The sequence below is a fragment of the Rattus rattus genome, chromosome 3 (genome assembly GCF_011064425.1).
Source record: "Rattus rattus isolate New Zealand chromosome 3, Rrattus_CSIRO_v1, whole genome shotgun sequence".
NCBI lineage: Eukaryota > Metazoa > Chordata > Mammalia > Rodentia > Muridae > Rattus > Rattus rattus.
The window spans coordinates 29,537,515-29,557,057 of record NC_046156.1 but is presented as its reverse complement, the minus strand read 5'-3'; the positions used below and the strand labels follow the sequence as shown (position 1 = coordinate 29,557,057).

The following is a 19,543-nucleotide window of genomic DNA, read 5'->3' as shown; positions in this document are numbered from 1 at the left end:
GAGTGACTGGGGAACAGGACCACGAGTTAGTCAGTGTTTGACAACAACCCCACGAAGAGGGCACAACCAGCTTTGTTTTCTGGAGTAGAAAATAAGACAGGCCTTTCACGAGTAGTGGGGCAGAGACCTGAGCAAGGCAGGTTGTCTGTTTCTAGCGTTTATATTCACAGAAAGAACACAGGTGAAACACGGTCCCAGTTTCTCGGTAGCTGGGCAGCAAAAGAAACTTTTCTAAAACCGAGCGAAAACCTGGCGAGATCTTTATCTGAAAATGGCTCTGTGCTGCACGTGACTGGGAAACCAACCAAACTGCAGCCCTCTCTGAAATCAGTGATCTCATTGTCTACTGCTAAAAGCAGTCCACGGTCGCGCTAACTCGATGCCACGCCCAGATCCCTCCCATAACCAGTTCTCCGAGGCCGGGTTTCTTCTGTCATTTACCAAGGACAAATAACACAGGTTTAGATGCCAGGCAGGGACAGTTTTATCCAACTGACATTTGTCCTGCAGGGCAAAGAGCTTTAAAAGTTCAGAAACCACTCGCTAACCGTTCTTCGCCACTGTCCTCGTCTGTTTTCGCTGAAATAAAAGCCAAGAAAACAAGTCTGGTGATTGCAAAGAAAACCAAATCCTGTCTTTGTTACCCCTTGGTTTGGCTGATCGGCATTGACACGAACAGTGACCGCAAGGCATTTCACCTGGATTTTGTTTGGATTTTGTTAGGCCATAAAGCATGCTTCTTGCTAGGTCAGGTTGGCCACATAGGTGAACAGTCTTGATGCCAAAGGCAAGAGGTACAAGCGGAATTTAAGTGTGTGTGTGCGTGGGGGGCGGGGAATAGAAGATGTCACCATTATCTATTTACAGAGGAGAAAGAAATGCTATCCGCTGGAATGCAGGGGTGACAGGGTGTGATCTAGGCAGTTCTCCACTAACCCAAGATGCAGCGTGAGGCAGAGAGTTTAAAACTGGGACCTGAAACAACGGGGAGCAAAGAGGCCCAGGGCCACGCTCTGAAGTTCGAACCATGCTGCTGCAGTGCTCAGAAGAAGGCAATACGAGGAACAGTCTGACTAAAGAACTTTAGTGGAGATGGGGAGTCAACCACTGGGCGTGGGATACTTCACTATGACCTCCAGTCATCCCAACCACGATCTCAAGAAACGGGCATCACTTCCCAGGGAGATTTGTAAAATAACCCAACAATTAGGAAGGTAACACAAACTTGAAATCGAGCCTTTTTGCTTCCAAAATCTATTTCTTCCACACTGTGACACAATCTCGCCAAGTCACTATTTCTGTCTGAGCTTCCTGTGAATCTGATGCAAACTGCCTCTGAAAACACTCAAGCCTGCAGCACGAGTGGGTAGAAACACAAGGCAGAGGCACTCTAGTCCCTAGAACTAACACACACAGACACACAGACACACACACACACACACACACACACACACACACACACACACACACAGACACACACACAGACACACACACACACACACACACACACACAGACACACACACACACACACACACACACACACACACACATACACACACAGACACCCAGTCACATACACACACAGACACACACATACACACAAACACATACACACACACAGACACAGACACAGACACACAGACACACAGACACATACACACACAGACACACACAGACACCGACACACACACACACAGACACAACAGACACATACACACACACACACACACACACACACACACACACACACACACACACACACATGATCAGTCTCTTCCTCTTCTTAAGTTCTGCCCAAGGACCGGGCCTGTCCCTTCCAGCTCCCAGCTGCATGATAGGTTCCCACCATTACCCCTTACCAGCGCTAATGCAGGACCTGACTCTGGTCACTCTCCAACTTCAGGGGCTCTCCTCCACCCCAGTAACATTCCAGTCCCAGTAACACAACTGTACCCAAAGGTTTTCTCTTCCGTCTCCAAGAGCTATCGGCTCACAGCGGGGGGTGGGGGGGTGGGGATGGTGTCAGTTCTGACTTTTGCCAACCCTTTTCTGACATAATCTGAGTATTCATATGCAAAGTGAAGTGCCCTAGGTCCTGAGTTACTTGTAATTAGCAGTCACGCCCTCCTTCAGAACCCCAGAGATCTGCTCTGTGGTTGCAATGAATGCTTCCTGGTAACGCGCTGGACCTGTGGGCGTGAACACCTGATTTCCCCACGTGCAGTTCCTCTGAACTATTCCGGCTGGAGGTCCCCGCAGCAGCAGGGCTCTAGCTCTTAGTCCCACGATTCTCTTCTACCTTGCAGAGCTTTCTCTTCTGAAAACCTAGTACGCTCTCGTCATTCTACCTTATTTATTTGTTTGATTGTTTGTTTGTTTTTTTTCTTTCTTTTTTTTTTTTTTTTTTTTTAAGGGTCTCAGATCGGATCTTAAATGAGCAGGAAGATAAGAAATGAGTGAACCATGGTGCGCACCAGTAATCCGAGTCCTTAGGAAGCACAGTGAGTCCCGGGATAGTCTGAGCTACAGAGGGAGACACTGTCTCAAAACCACGAATGAGAAATGACAAGGATTTCCCGGACAGTGTGGACCCTTGGATGAATGGAAGTAACTTCCTCACCTATGCAGCAGGTTAGGGACTCACCCCACCCCACCCTGCCCTCCCCACCCCACCCCCACAAAGAATCAACAGTGAGAAAACGTTTCCAACTGTAGTGCTAGGTGCTGTAACGTGCAGTCAGAAAAATTCCCAATTTCTCCTGGAGAAAATGCTGTCTGTAGGACAGGGGCTGAGGCTCATTACTCCCTGTCACTTCTCAGCAGTTTGCAGAGTCACAGTGTACCTGCTACTAAGAACTGGAGAGTTGGGTCAGAGCTTCAGAGTAGGGAGGATCAGAGGCTGAACTTGAGACCCGTTTTTGTTTGTTTGTTAAAAAAAAAAAAAAAAAAAAAAAACCATTCATTGACTTTTTGCCACTTTCTGCCATGAAGTTATCAGAAGGAAGGCTTTTCAACAAGATCGACTGCCACCATTTGGTCCCCCAGTTTCTAATACGAGCTCATCAGCTAGGTGCTACTTACTATCTCTCCACAAGAAAGACTGAGATTTAAATGAATCTTCAGCTGGTTTTAAGTGAGGCTTATTCACTCATGCACTGAACAGTGGAGAACAGTGACATTTTATAATTGGCACCATCTACCAAGACACACACACACACACACACACACACACACACACACACACACTTCAGAATACACAACTTAAGCAAACATTCACACCCAAAGGCCAGCCAGTGGGGAAAGGCGCAGGTGTACAAGGTAAAGCTAACAGATGGTTGGAGGCACGGACCTGGTCCGGGTGGACTTCTGTTCTCGGATCACTTACCGGCGGCCGCATACGTGGAAGTCCCGCTTCTCTCGAGAGGACCTGACTGACAGTTCCCGGTCTGCTGTGCTGTGACACTGAGTACAGTAATCTTTAAAAACACCGACAGGAAGGTGAGCGAGAGCAGCATGGTCTCGGTGGTTCTAAGGTCAAGAAAAACCAAAACAAACCAAAACAAAAAACCCCCGGGTGACTTAAATTGCTAGAGCTTGAAGCAGGCGGAGTCAGTGCTTCCGACCCCTAGAACTTTCAGCCGCGCTGGCCTTCAGCCCCAGGGCATCTTTTATGTAGCTGTTTTAATACCTGACACCCGTATGCCAAATTTCACAGAGCCTAAGAGTGCTGGAAGGCCGCGGGTGACTGATTTCTCGCTGTGACAGGCACAGCTAGGCAAAGGCTCAAAGAGAAACGAGACAGGGAAAGAATTGATGGAAAGTTCCAAACCCCACCGGGAATGAGGGATGGGGCTAAAGACGAAATATGCAGCTAGGATTCCTTCCCTGATGGCTGCTCCTTTTGGAACCCAGGAAGATTCTCCTCTCCCTTTTAAAGCTCTTCTGGTCCCACCCCCTCTCCTTTAGTGACACTTGAGTAGCAGACAAGTCTCTTTGCAAACACCCGTGAGGGCAATTCCACGGAGTAAGCAGGAAGGCAGGGCAGGTTGCCAGAGAGGAGATAGCTGCTACCCACTAAAAATATTCAGGGCGGAGAAGGGGAAAGGGCGATTAGGGAGTGCGGTGCCGCTAATGGTTCGAGGGGCCCCGCTGAGTACTGCTTATGTCTGAGAGTCTTGAGGAACCGAGACAAAATTAAACTGCACATTTTAAATCAAACGTGAGTAGCAGCGTAGACAGTTCAGACGATTTATCATAATCGATCACTGACAGGAGTGATGCCAAGGAGATCTCACCTTCAGCTCATTTTTTTGAAGGCAGTGTCGACGGCAGCTCGCACCCGTGGAGTTTAATCTTACTTCTCTCTCCTGTATATTTTATAGTGGAATTTGTAGGATTATTCTTTCCATACCAAAGGGAAATCCCTGTAGCTGAGTGAAGAGATACAATGTGGACAGATATATTTTTTTTCTTTCAGCACTAGTGTAAGAAAGCCTCGCCACGGGTCAGGAGAACAGGGAAAGGAGGGGACTGTTATGACTGAACTGGATTAGAAAGAGAATACACGGGAATTGTGTCAGAGTGGGCACCCGCGATGCCTTGCGGAGTGGCAATCCTTCTCAGACAACTCTGGCCGTCTATCACGCCTCGGTGATAGGAAACAATAATTTGGTTCTCCCCTGGCTGTCTCCTCAAGCACCTCTACGTGGACCCAACCACCGCTCCTTGAGGAAAAAGCACAGAACCCCCAAATACCCAGCTCTGGCCAGCCATTTCATCAGACTTGATAAGCAATGGGAATTCTTCTTACTTCTTACTTCTCCCTGGTGAAGAGCTTTTCTTTAAGATGCCCTGAGGTAGGTTCGAAATTCCAGTCACAATGCAGCTGTAGTAATTATCTCAAAAGCAAGAGATGCACGAGTATATAACCTCCATAGAGAGCAGATCAGCCCCCAAGCCGTGGCCCATGCTTAACTGGGTTCTGAGCACTTTCCAAAGATGGAAGGTTAAAATCGTGTTTCTCAAATTCCACTCTCTTTATCCCAGGCACCCCTGACCCTGTGTAAGGGAGAAACAGGCCCTGAAGGAGCACCAGACGTCACGTGGAGGAGCGCACAGAACGTTTTATTGCTTTCTAGACGGGGAGACTCAAGACTAAGTATGAACGCCCTACAAATAACCTGCACTGAGTACTTGCCGCTAACGTTGACCGTGAACTTCCCCTTCAGCAAAACGCAGTTGCCAGTATTGATGATGGCAATGGGGGCGTTGGTTAGCAAGGGGGGTTGGAACACAGTACGGCAGGGAAGTGATGTATTGCATTCGTAGAAACATAAATAGGATATAACAGCACAACCACGTTCAATTTGGATTTAGAAATAGTCATACCATTTTTGGTTAGAAAACATTCGTTTTCAGGCTGGTGAGGTAGCTCAGGCAGGTTAAAGGAAGGGTTGCCAAGGCCAACGACTTGAGTTTAATTACTGGGACCTCCATGGTGGAAGGAAAGGATCGACTCTTGTAAGGTGTCCTCTGGCTCCCGTTCATACACAGGACGCACGCACCCACATGCATGTACACACACACAATAAATAATTGCAACAAAAATGTAAATGTCTGTTTCCCTCATTACATATCACCTGAGCTAATGTCATTGGTATTGAACACAACAGCATCACCTAAGACATATGGAATCAACAGGAGATAGAGTCGATGTTTCTACTGATAGTAAAAAATCAATCCATCAGGTTCCCAGACTACCCACAATTACCCAAATAGTAAAACCACCGAGCTGAGCTGCCCAACAACATGGGCTTCCAGAGGAATTCCGTATTCTTACGTCTACCTCTATTGATGAAGCACTGTGGTGAGGAACACGAGTCATAGTCCTTAACGTCGAGGGTTTGCTATGGTTGATTTCCAACAAGAATAAGGAAGAGCATGGAAGCTCGAGATAGTGAAATCCCAGTCGCCAAGTGTTCTGGGGAGCAGAAGCCAGCAGAGCAAAGAAACTAGAAACAAACAGTGAGCTGGAACAGTGACCCTCAGTGGAATGGCTGGGATCTTTGGGTAGGACACAGAAGAGGAGAGAGTCTCGGTGACAAGAAGATGAGGGTCAAGAGTGGACAAAGAAAATAACTTATTACTGACTTATTAGACTCTTAGGTGTTGAGGGACACCGGAGGGTGGAGGGAACCCTCAGGCAGGTCTGTAAGGGAATGGTAAGGGCGCATCTCTAGGTGCTTTTATTGTGGGTGGGCAACGAGGGCTAAGGGAAAGGACTAAGGTGTATGTGTGTGTGCGTGTGTACATATGTGTGTGTGCATATGTGTGTGTGTGTGTGTGTGTGTGTGTGTGTGTGTGCATATGTGTGTGTGTGTGTCCATATAAGTCTTCTGAAGAGTCATCACCACCGCCATGTCACCACCAGATCACTTCCTCTGGGCCAGGAATTTTACGAGTGCCACCTCTAGCTATCAACATCACCTTGCCAAGGGGTTAATATTATTATCCTATGCCACCAACTTAGGCATAGACGATTATCCATATTTATGAGGAATGGGAACTCTGGAGTGCTATTCTTTCCTTCTTACACAGAGCCACTGACTTGAACGAACAGGCAGAGATCACCAAAAGGCAGGAGAGACTCAGGCCGTGACTGCAGAAACCAGATTGACAGATCATCTGTGGTCATACAGTACCTACAGAAATAATGCTACAGTTATTTGAACGAGGGCTGTCCCCCGGACTTGGATATTTGAAGACTTGATCCCCGGTTGGCACCATTCAAGGAGGCTTAAGGCGTGTAGTCTTTTTTTTTTTTTTTTCTATTTTTCGGAGCTGGGGACTGAACCCAGGGCCTTGTGCTTGCTAGGCAAGTGCTCTACCACTGAGCTAAATCCCCAACCCCAAGGCGTGTAGTCTTGCTGGAGGAAGGTACTTCACTAGAGGTGGCGTATGGACGTTCTCTACTCGCAGTTTACTTTTTTTTGCTTCATGGTTGTGGTTGAGATGTAATCTTTCAGCCTCCTGCTCCCAATAAGCCTGCTGCTTACTGCCATGACTCTCTGTGACGAACTCATACCTTCTGGAAGTCCAAACCAACCCTTCCTTGTGTAAGTTGACTTTATCGTGGTGTTTTATCATAGCTACATACAAATAGCTAATACAGACGATGGGGCCAGAGAATGGGCTATTGCTGCAAAGAACCCGGCCATCTTGATTTTGGAGGATTGTGGAAGACTTTAGAACATTAGATTAGATGAGTGGTTGAATGCTATAAGCAGAGCTTAAAAGCCAATACTAGTAGGAGCCTAGGCCGTATTGCTGAGAATAATGCAGACTGTGGAAGTGAGCCCCAGGGATCTCAGAAAGAAGCAAGAATTGTAACAGCAACTGGGCTGGAGGCCAGACATGTATATTTTAGCAAAGAAGCTGGTTGTTTTCTGTTTGTGTCCTGAGAACTTGCCTGAAGCTAAGTTAAAAAGTAGCAAACTAATTTCTGTAATGGAAACAATGTCAAGACTGCATACCTCTGAGTCTGTAGTGTAGTTATTTTTGATCCTGCTTATGCAGATCTACAGAAAAAGAGCTCTAGGCTCAGGTATTTGAACACTTGGTTCCCTTTAGTGACTCTAGAGGGGAACTATGAGAATCCATGTTCCTACTTGCTATTCTCTCTGTTTTGTGCTTGTGGTTGGGATATGATCTCTCAGTTGCCTGCTCTTCCTGTCATGCCAGCCGCCATGATGGATTCTTATTCCCCCTGAAACATTTCCTTCTATGAGGTGTTTTGATCACAGTGCTCTATCACAGTAACAGAAAAGCAAGTGATGTAAGTGCACAGGCTAGGTCATGGGCCACCTCTGTCATGCCAGGAAGCTGCTGCAAGACCTGAAAACCATCTTCTCTTCTTCAGAATGTTGTTGGCCTGTCCCTATCATTCTAGGTGACTCATCTGTGGGAGAAAATAAAATGGTAACGAAGTAAAGAAGTTGTGAGTGTCACTGGCTTGGAAATCAGCTATATGAAGCAATGATGCTTTATTGAGATAGGATTACAAACTTTAGGAAGACTAGATAGGAAAGCTTTATTCAAGAGAAGGGCAACACTTCCGGGTATTTCCAAAGTGACTTGCAAAAATGTCTGTCTTCGCATAGCTGACAATATTCATAGAGAGTTGACTCATAGCTATCAAAGTTGGAAGGATCCAAGAATTCACTGAGCAAATTGCAGGACATCCCTACACAATGGAATATTATTGTGCAGTAGAAACAAATGATAAGATTAAATCATGATGCAAACTATGAACTTTGGTTAGAAATAGTAAACTAATATTGGATCACCAATGACAATGCCAGGCGTCAATTGGGAAACTAGGCAGGGAACAGACCTAAAGAATTCTCCATAGTTCCTCGTTGTTCTGCAAATATTCAACTGCTCTCTCTCTTTTTTTAATTGGATATTTTTTATTTACATTTCAGATGCTATTCCCTTTCCTGGTTTCCCATCGATAAGCCCCCTATCCTCTCACCCTTCTCTATACAGGTGTTCCCCCTTCCCCAACTACCCCCATTTCCGCCTCCCTGCCCTGTTACAGTTAGGGCGAGGGGGTCCAGTCTTGGCAGGACTGAGGGGTTCTTTTCATATTGGTGCCTAACAAGACCATCCTTGGCTACATATGCAGCTGGATCCATGGGTCTGTCCATGTGTACTCTTTGGGTGGTGGTTTAGTCCCTGGGAGCTCTGGTTGGTTGGTATTGTTGTTCTTATGGGGTTACAAGCCCCTTCAGCTCCTTCAATCCTTTCTCTAACTCCTCCAATGGGGACCCCATTCTCAGTTCAATGGTTTGTTCCTAGCATTCGCCTCTGTATGTGTCACACTCTGGCTGAGCCTCTCAGGAGACAGCTATATCAGGCTCCTGTCAGCATGCACTTCTTGGCTTAATAAATATTGTCTAGGGGCTGAGGATTTAGCTCAGTGGTAGGGCACTTACCTAGGAAGCGCAAGGCCCTGGGTTCGGTCCCCAGCTCCGAAAAAAAAGAACCAAAAAATAAATAAATAAATAAATAAATATTGTCTAGTTTTGTATATATATATATGGGCTGGATCCCATATATATGCAGGTGAGGCAGGCTCTGAATGGCCATTCCTTCAGTCTCTGGTCCATAATTTGTCTTCATATCTCCTCCTATGAATATTTTTGTTCCCCCTTTTAAGAAGGACTAAAGCATCTGCACTTTGGTCATCCTTCTTCTTGAAGTGGTCTGTGGATTGTATCTTGGGTAATCTGAGTTTTAGGGCTAATATCAACTTACCAGTGAGTGCATACCATGTGTATTTTTTTGTGATTAGGTTACCTCAGTCAGGATGATATTTTCTAGTTCCATCCATTTGCCTATGAATTTCATGAAGTCATTGTTATTGATAGCTGAGTAGTACTCCATTGTGTATATGTACCACATTTTCTGTATCCATTCCTCTGTTGAAGGACATATGGGTTCTTTCCAGCTTCTGGCTATTATAAATAAGACTGCTATAAACATAGTGGAGCATGTGTCTTTGTTGTATGTTGAAGCATCTTTTGGGTATATGCCCAGGAGAGGTATAGCTGGATCCTCAAGTAGTACAATGTCCAATTTTCTGAGGAACTTCCAGACTGATTTCCAGAGTGGTTGTATCAGCTTGCAATCCTACCAACAATGGAGAAGTGTTCCTCTTTCTCCACATCCTCAACAGCATCTGTTGTCACCTAAGTTTTTGATCTTAGCCATTCTGACTGCTGTGAGGTAAAATCTCATGGTTGTTTTGATTTGCATTTCCCTGATGACTAAGGATGTTGAACATTTCTTTAGGTACTTCTCAGCCATTTGATATTCCTCAGCTGAGAATTCTTTGTTTATCTCTGTACCCCATTTTTAATAGCTTTATTTGGCTCTCTGAAGTCTAACTTCTTTGTATATTTTGGATAGTAGTCCTCTATCAGATGTAGGCTTGGTAAAGATCTTTTTCCAGTCTGTTGGTTGCTTGTTTTGTCCTAATGATAGTGTCCTTTGCCTTACAGGAGCTTTGCAGTTTTATGAGGTCCCATTTGTTGATTCTTGATCTTAGAGCATAAGTCATTGGTGTTTTGTTCAGGAAATTTTCCCCAGTGCCCAGGTGATCGAGGCTTTTCCCTACTTTTTCTTCTATTAGTTTGAGTGTATCTGGTTTGATGTGGAGGTCCTTGATCCACTTGGACTTAAGCTTTGTACAGGGTGATAAGAATGGGTCAATTTGCATTCTTCTACATGCTGACCTCCAGTAGAACCAGCACTATTTGTTGAAAATGCTGTCTTTTTTCCACTGGATGGCTTTAGCTCCTTTGTCAAAGATCAAGTGACCATACATGTATGGGTTCATTTCTGGGTCTTCAATTTATTCCAATGATCTACCTGCCTGTCTCTGTACCAATACCATACAGTTTTTATCACTATTGCTCTGTAATACTGCTTTAGGTTAGTGATGGTGATTCCCACAGAAGTTCTTTTATCGTTGAGGATAGTTTTCACTATCCTGGGTTTTTTGTTATTCCAAATGAATTTGCAAGTTGCTCTTTCTAACTCTATGAATAATTGAGTGGGAATTTTGATGGTGATTGCACTGAATCTGTAGATTGCTTTTGGCAAGATGGCCATTTTTACTATACTAATCCTATCCAGGAGCATGGGAGATCTTTCCATATTCTGAGATCTTCAATTCTTTCTTCAGAGATTTTAAGTTCTTGTCATACAGATCTTTCACTTGCTTGGTTAGAGTCACAGTGAGGTATTTTATGTTATTTGTGACTATTGTGAAGGGTGTCATTTCCCTAATTATTTTCTCAACCTAATTATCCTTTGAGTAGAGGAAGGTTACTGATTCGTTTGTCTCTGACAGTGACTTGACCCTCCTGTAAGCCGATGTGTCAGCACTCCTGTAGACCTGCTTTCTTTCAGCCGGATCTGGGGACAGAGATCTGTGGGTCAGCTCCGGGTGCAGGCAGAAACCGGAAGGGTCCTGTCCCAGGCTGCTCCTGGGTTTTGTGTCCTTGGCCTCCAGGCCGGTCGCTGGGAGCAGAAGAGTTGGTCTTACCTCTGCTCTCAGGTGTGTCAGCGCTCCTGGACATTGGCTTTCAGCTCTGGACACAGGCAGAAACTGGAAGGGTCCTGTCACTGACTGCTCCTAGGTTCCTGTGCCCAGAGGACACAGGGGGCATTAGGCGGGTTCCTCTTGGGCCAGGAATGTGAGCAGAAGTGCAGGTCTCCCCTGAGCTTTCAGGATTATCTGCACTTCTGAGAGTCCAGCTCTCTCCCCCATAGGATTTGGGTACAGAGAGCTGTGGGACCGGTTCAGCTCCAGGCACTGGCTCAACTGCTCTTAAAAAGTAGCCTAGTGATTTAAAAGGATGAAAATGAGAGTTATAGTTCTATGAAGTAAAACCATAACCTTGCTGACTAATGAATGAACTTTTTTCAAAGCTCCCGGTACAGAAGAGGAAACCCATACTTGTTCTATTCACGTGCAAACTTTAACCCCAACTATTTGGAAAAGCTTCTCAGACTGAGTTAAAAATGAGCATCTTGGGCTGGAGAGATGGCTAAGCAGTTAAGAGCACCGACTGCTCTTCCAGAGGTCCTGAGTTCAAATCCCAGCAACCACATGGTGGCTCACAACCGTCTCATCTGTAAGGAGGTCTGATGCCCTCTTCAACTACAGTGTACTCATACTTAATAAATAAATCTTTTAAAAAATAGCATCTTGACAGGAACCAGATATGGGTGTCTCCTGAGAGGCTCTGCCAGAGCCCTCCTGATACGGAAGAGCTAACCATTAGGTTGCAGTTAACCAATGGACTGAACAAGGGGACCCCAATGGAGGAGTTAGAGAAAGGACTGAAGGAGCTGAAGGGGTTTGCAACCCCATAGGAAGAACAACAATATCAACCAACCAGAGTCCCCAGAGCCCCCAGGGACTAACCCACCTACCAATGAGTACACATGGAGGGACTCATGACTCCAGCTGCATATGTAGCAGAGGATGGCATTGTCCAGCATCAGTAGGAGGAAAAGCCCTTGGTCCTGTGAAGACTTGTTTCCCCAATGTAGGGTAATGCCAGGGCATTGAGATGGGAGTGGGAGCATCCTCCTAGAAGTAGGGAGTGGGAGTGGGAGAGGGGGAAAGGGGATAACATTTGAAATGTAAATATATAAAATATCCAAGAAAAATAAAATAAAAAAACAAACTCTGGAATATAACATCCCATAAAGTACAATTTCTAACTGTGAAAGAGCGACAAAATTTAAGTGTAAAAGCTTAAACCACTCATTTTTTAAATTTAATTTTTAATTTATTCTTTAATTTATTTAATGTATGAGTGCCCTCCTGCATATACATCCAAATAACAGAAGAGGGCATCAGATCCCATGACAGATGGTTGTGAGTCACCATGTGGTTGCTAGGAATTGAACTCAGGACCTCTGGAAGGGTAGTCAGTGCTCTTAACCGCTGAGCCATCTCTCCAGCCCCTTAAACTACTCTTTAAAAACATTTTTTAAGATTCATTTATTTTATGCATATGATTGCTTTGCCTGCATGTATGGATGTGCACCACATTTGTGCCTGGCTCCCACTGAGATCAAAGGAGGTCACAGGATCCCTCGGAACTGGACTTATAGATGGCTGTGAACTACGTGCAGGTGCTAAGAATTGAACATCCGTCCTTTGAAAGGCTAACAAGTACTCTTACCCACCGAGCCTTCTCCCCAGCCTCCTCAACCATCCATTTTAAACTGCATCCCACTGCTGACACAATCTCACTGCCCTCTTTCCTTCTTAACTTCTGCAAATGTTAAAATTTAGAGAAAGAACTTCGGCTTCTCTGCCATTCATAATGTGGTCTTTCCCGCCGTTTGGTTCTGCTGACTCTGCAAAACGTGTGGGTCCATAAACCAGAGTCCTAATGAGAGCATTCGGGGTTGCAGTCAAAAGCAGCTTCTGCCGGAAGCTAAGGACCCGTGAGCTTGTATCTATCGCTCTTCCTTTGGTCTTACGTTTATAAAACTGGGATTCGGTGCCTTTGTTCCTTCTTCCACCTCCATGCACATAAATCGTAGGTGGAAACAATCATGACTTACCAATAAAAACTACAAAGATATAAAGTAGAAGATGGGAGAATATTTAAGTAAGAAATAGAGTTTTCAAATTCCAAAAACCAGAGAAACAAAGCGGCTTTTATTCGCTTTTGTTTCAGCCAAACTTCCAGCTCAGTTGTGATCCCTTAAGAATATTTATTATAGTAAAATTCCAGTGTACAGAATATACCCTAATGAATTTTTATAACTGTATGTTATATATTTGACTAATGCCTCTGTCAAGACACAAAATGCTTCCATTTGCCAGATTGCAGTGGATCCACTCCAGGGTCAGCCAATTTCTTCCCTGAATTAGATTTTTGTTGTCTCGTTCTTAAACGTCACAGGTGTGCAATTGTACAACATGACAAACCTGTGTTGGGCTCTTCTGCTCAGCAGGTTTTGAGATCTATCTGAGTTGTGCATGTTAGCACTTTGTTCTATTCTGAGCTGGATTGTATCCTCCTGTGAGAACACACACACACACACACACACACACACACACTTGTTTATCCAAACTCTTATTGTATGTATGTGTACATGTGGGTGTTCATGTATGTGCATGTGTTCATGTATGGCTGCTAGAGGTCATCCTTGAGTGTCATTCTTTGGATGCCTTTGTGTTTCAATAGGCTGGCTAGCCCTTGTGCCACAGGGGTCACTTGCCACTGCTTCGATGAAGTCCAACCAGTTCATTCCTTTCTTTCTGCTGTAATTAACATTTTGGGCATGTATATTTTCATAAAAATCATTGACCATGTTAAAGTTTCAAAGGTCTTCATTTTTCCCTGGGTACTTTTGAGTGCCTATGTTTGGGTTCATAATTCATCTTAATTAATATTTGAGTACTAAATACAATCGGAGTTTAATTTTCCTCACATCCCAATGTTCCTGTGTGATTCGTGGAGACACATGAGGGGACAATCTTACTGTAGAATCACAACAATGTTGTGTAAGTCTATTTCTAAACTTGCTAGCTATTGTTAAGATTTACACGTTGGATTATTGCTGTATTGGTTTGCAGGGCCTTAGGGCAATACCACATTGCTTTCACAGGGAGTCTTCAAACAGGCTAGAGTATCCTCTCCAATTTGGCTTCTTTTTCAATATTATTTTTAGCTATTCTTGCTTCTTTGCATTCACATGTAAATTTAGGGATTTAACATGGCAGTTTCAATATAATTTTCTTTTGAAGATTTTATCAGAATGCCATTTAATCCCAGTAGGCCTATTGGGAAGAACCAACAATACTGAGTCTCCTATGAACCTAGTATGTTTCTGTGCTTATATGGATCTTAAGTTTTCCTCAGCAATATTTTTGACGTGAATGTAGAGTCCTTTTTTTTTTTTTTTTTTTTTTGGTCAAACCATGCTTCTGGACCTCATATAAGTGGGTTACTTCTATTAATTTTATTTTCCAATTTTCTTCTGGTCCTTTATAGAAATTTACATAAAATTAAATTTTATATAATGAGCTTTTAGCTTTTCTCCTCAATGTGAATTTCATTACGTCTAGAGTTTGGTGAGTCAGGAACCTAATATTTCTTCCACAATATCAGGGATAAGAAGTGACAAGGGATTTCACTGCATTTTCCCAAACACTAGACTGCCACCCCTGATTACAGTCTTCCAGGACTCACTATCAGGAAGACTAAGGAAAGAGAGTTTCTGTCTAGGCTCCATGAAAATAAACATTAATCCATTTGATAGACGACATGCTTGGAGTCAGGAAAGTCAGACATCTTGCCCTAGATATTCATCATTAATAGACCCTGGGATGGTTTTATTTACAGCCCCAGTCTGTCACAACATCTGCTTCGTATGTAAACCACACTCTCCCGGCCTGTTTATTTGGGCACAAGGAATCCTGCTAGTTAACCCAGGTTGAGCTTTAACCAGCAATCCTCCTGCCTCCTGTGATTCTTTCTTAATATCACAAGCATTTCTTTTCTTTTATTAATTATACTGGAATGAGCATGTATCGTCTACCTCTGCTTGTGAGATGGAGACAATAGCAGGATGGATCCTCAACCCCAACATAGACTATCCTTTCTTCTAGTTTCTATCGACATCTTTCATGTCTTTTCCACAATCAAAATCTCACCTTTACTGCTTGTCTGGCTGCTCATGAATGCCACAATTTGCCATGTTGGCAAAAACGGAGCAGTTATTTTTTTTTCAGTGATCCATAAAGCTGAGTCTAGAGATAATAAGAAAAAGAGACAGCATTAAATTGGATGGGTAGCTGTGTTGATCCTCAGGGATGCTTACGTAGGCACTCGAGTCAGGGAAATGAAATATGAATATACGAAAACAACTCCAAGAATGAATGCAGGTGAATGTCCTGTCCGGAACGTAACCACTAGATGGTGGGACTCCAAGTTCTACACAAAGATTTTAAGTGTACTGTGAAGGACGGGGAAGAAATGGAGCCATTTCAGCTGAGACTAAAAGACAAACTCAGCCAATTTTAAAAATCACAGGTGCTAAGATCCTATGACAGCTTACCTGATCCACACTATTGAAAGAGGTGATTTCTCTGTCAGGCTCCAATTTCCCTGAATGCATTTGCATATTCAACTCAGCCCTTTTAGGATGCATATCTTGGCTGCATTGAACCAAGGATACAAATCAAGATGGTTCAGAAACCATACAAATGAAACTGCTTGTGGGAGTAGCTGTGAGAACTGTAGGGCAGATTCTGTTTACTCTGTCAAAGAATGGTTTTTGTTGATTTCACAGAATGAGCCAATGTTAACCTTTCTTTCTAGTCCCTTTGATGCGAGAGACATGAGGTAAAATGAGATACTATGTGACTACACAGAGACATGAGATAAAATGAGATACTATGTGACTACACAGAGACATGAGGTGAAATGAGATACTATGTGACTACACAGAGAGACATGAGGTAAAATGAGATACTATGTGACTACACAGACAGTTATCACCTACACCCTACTTGTGTGCTGTGGCAGAAATAATGTGGGCTATTGTACCTGAGGCTTATGCCACAGTTTGCCCAAAACCTGACTTCCAGAAGAGACAATTTACTCCCCAGTTATATCCACAATGAATAGGACAGAGTGTTGTGACTGCCTGGCCTGTCATCATGACAAATGTCCCTACCCTAGAATATATTCTTACCCTGTATGCTAACAAGTGATATTTTGTGTCTCAGTTGAAAAATGGTTACTTTGATACAAGCCCCCAGTTCTCTCCATTTTTCTGAAAATAACAGAATTTTACTCTTTGCAGTTGAATAATTTCCCATTACACATACAGGAGCAAATATATTTTGAACCTCCCATATTTACATAGAAGATTATAAAAAGCATGAAATTAAATTGCAAATTAAGAGTTTTAAATTTTATTATTGACCACCCATGTTTGATATTTACAGGGTGTGATGGTTTGCATATGTTTGGTCCAGGGAATGGCACTATTAGAATGTGTGGCCTTGTTGGAAGAAGTGTGTCACTGTGGGGGTGGGCTTGGAGACCCTCCTCCTAGCTGCCTGAGGATGCTCAGTCTGTTCCTGGCTTCCTTCAGATGAAGATGTAGAACCCAGCTCCTCCTGCACCATGCCTGCCTGGATGCTGCCATGCTCCTGACTTGATGATAATGGATTGAACCTCTGAACCTGTAAGCCAGTCCCAATTAAATATTGTCCTTTATAAAACTTACATTGGTCATGGTGTCTGTTCACAGCAATAAGACCCTAACTAAAGACAGAAGTTGCTACCAGGGACTGGGGTATTGCTGTGATAGGCCTGACCATGCTTTTGTTTGGAAGAATGTGGATTTTGGGACTTTGGATTTGGAAAGCAGTGGAATGCTTTAAATAGGGCTTATCTGGGCTATCTTAGTAGGAATGGGGAAGTTTCTGTTACTGAGAGTGATTTAAAATGTGCAGGCCTGGCCCAAAAGGTTTCAGAGGAGAAGAATTTCAGTATGTGCTGTATAGACTGCTTTTGTGGTATTTTGGTGAAGAATGTGGCTGCCTTGTCTGAAAAGTCTGCCTGAGGCTAAGGTGAAAATGTTAATTGCACTGACAAAGGAAGCCTCAGAAATGCCCATCATAGACTTTGTTCTCTGGTTAAGTCTCATGAAGAGCATTTTAATGAAAACAGGGAAGTTGAGAAAGGAAAAATACAAAATATATGGTTTGAGCATTAAAGGGGCACCAGGAAGTGGAATGGAGCTGAATCCTGTGTTCAAGGATATTAAATTAAATAAGGGAGTAATGACCTTGCAGCAAGATCCCATCCAGCTAAGTGAGCTCCAGGCAACTTAGTACAAACCTTTAATCCCAGAAGACAGGCATGCAGATCTCTAAATTCAAGGTCAATCTACAGAGCAAGATCCAGGACAGCAAAGCTTAGGCAGTGAAGGAGTTAGAGAAGAGGAAGCTAGTGATAATGTAATAGAACGAGGCGGTCATATTCCAGCTCCTGCAAGCAGCAGAACTCAGCAGCTTCGGCCATGTGGCTCTGGCTTTGTATTCAAGAGGAGAAGGAGACTATGGGGACAAGTGACGCTGGTTAGTTGCAGTTAAGAAAGAGATCAGCATCAGTGCGGTGAAATCTTCTGGGAAGTGTTTTTTGAGAGCTGTGTTCCAGGGATGCCAAGGTTGTACCTCGTGCTGTGGCTGGACTTGGTGGTGTGTAAGAGTCACCCAGGTGGTACTGGTTTTGAAGGCATGAAAAATAGCTGAGGCTGGGCACCGTGAGAGGCCATGGAAGGCCATTGGTGAAGGTACCCCCTAGGTTGCAACCAGGCCCAGGACTGAAGGAGTCATGTAAAGGAGTTGAGGCTTGGCGCCATGAAGAGAGTCTGTGAGAGGCTATTGGTGAAGCCTAGTTGCAACGGAAGACCTCAGAGTATTGGAGATGCCAGTACCATGGGATGATCACCAAGAACAGCTGAGGTAGTGGAGTGGACCAACCTGAGTGCTACAGAGGGCAGAGTTAGAGGAGTGAAACCAGCCCTTTGGAGGATCATGTATGGATCCAAGACATTAAAACAAGTTGCCTTAGAGACCAAAAGATACTAAAGATGTCAGAGCCACGGGCTATCTGCTGAGGAAAGCTGCTAATTGGGAGTGGAACCAGCTCAGGAGAAGGAAGTTTGTTGCAGTCAAGAAAGATGAAAAAGGAGTTGAAGGGGTTGGGGATTTAGCTCAGTGGTAGAGCGCTTGCCTAGCAAGCTTAAGGCCCTGTGTTCGGTCCCCAGCTCCAAAAAAAAAAAAAAAAAAAAAAAAGAAGAAGCTGTTAAAAAAAAAGAAAAAAAAGGAGTTGAAGATCTGAAGACCACTTTGACATCAGACATGGGAATGGCAGAGTGTGAAGTTTGCCCAGCTGGTCGCCTGTCTTAACTTGGAGATTACAGTTAAGCGATTGGATGGATCTCAAAGGAGACTTTGAACTTTGAACTTTTAACATTGTTGATACTGCTATAGACTGTGGGGACTTTGGAATGTTGGAAAAAAATGTACTTTTTTATTATATTATATTTAGGTATGGCCTCCCTAGACTCATGTGTTTGAACAAGCCTATGGAGGCCAGGGAGTGGAATGTGATGGTTTGCATATGTTTGGCCCAAGGAGTGGCAGTCTTAGAAGGTGTGGCCTTGCTGGAGGAAGTGTGTCACTGTGGGGGTGGGCCTGGAGACCCTCCTCCTAGCTGCCTGAGGATGCTCAGTCTGTTCCTGGCTTCCTTCTGGTGAAGATGTAGAACCCAGCTCCTCCTGCACCATGCCTACCTGGATTCTGTGATGCTGCCATGCTCCCGCCTTGATGATAATGGACTGAACCTCTGAACCTGTAAGCCAGCCCCAATTAAATGTTGTCCTTTATAAAACTTGCATTGGTCATGATGTCTGCTCACAGCAATAAGACCCTAACTAAGACACGGGGTAGTCTTTACCGGAAAGACAGGTAAAACAGCATTGGCATATACCTGAGAGCCTTGGTGTAGTTTCCACTGCTTTGCAAATGATGACATTCCATGACCCCTGGTCATACAACTGAAAAGGCCTGTGGTAGAGACATTATAAACTTCACTTCTTCCCTGAAGTCCCTAAAATACCTTACCGCTTGGCAGATGACTCCTTTCTATTTTAAGGTTAATTACCTCAGTGGAGGTTCTTCCAAAATGTTCCTGCCAGGTTTGTAAGTCACAGGACCAACCACGCCTCTTCTCCATGCAGTGTGCTTAGAGCAGAGGAGGCCCTCAGTAAATGCAGTTTTCAAGTAAATGAATGAAAGGCTATTAGGTTAAAGTGAAAAAAAAAAAAAGCAGAGAAAAATATTTTTTTCAGCATGTGCACACACAGACCTAAGTACAAAGATTCTCAAAGGACAGACCCACCAACCCTCCATGATGTTGA

At 44.1% G+C, this 19,543-nt stretch overlaps 1 protein-coding gene across 1 annotated transcript in view; it reads right to left on the bottom strand.

Moving 5' to 3' along the window:
• The window catches only part of Egf (epidermal growth factor), a 79,315-nt gene extending 75,380 nt beyond the window's left edge, over nucleotides 1-3,935 (bottom strand). Inside the window, 1 exon segment of the mRNA XM_032897342.1 lies at nucleotides 3,387-3,935. Coding sequence (XP_032753233.1) covers nucleotides 3,387-3,516 — 130 coding nt within the window. The 5' untranslated portion in view covers nucleotides 3,517-3,935.
• Between the last annotated feature and the right edge of the window lie 15,608 nt (nucleotides 3,936-19,543).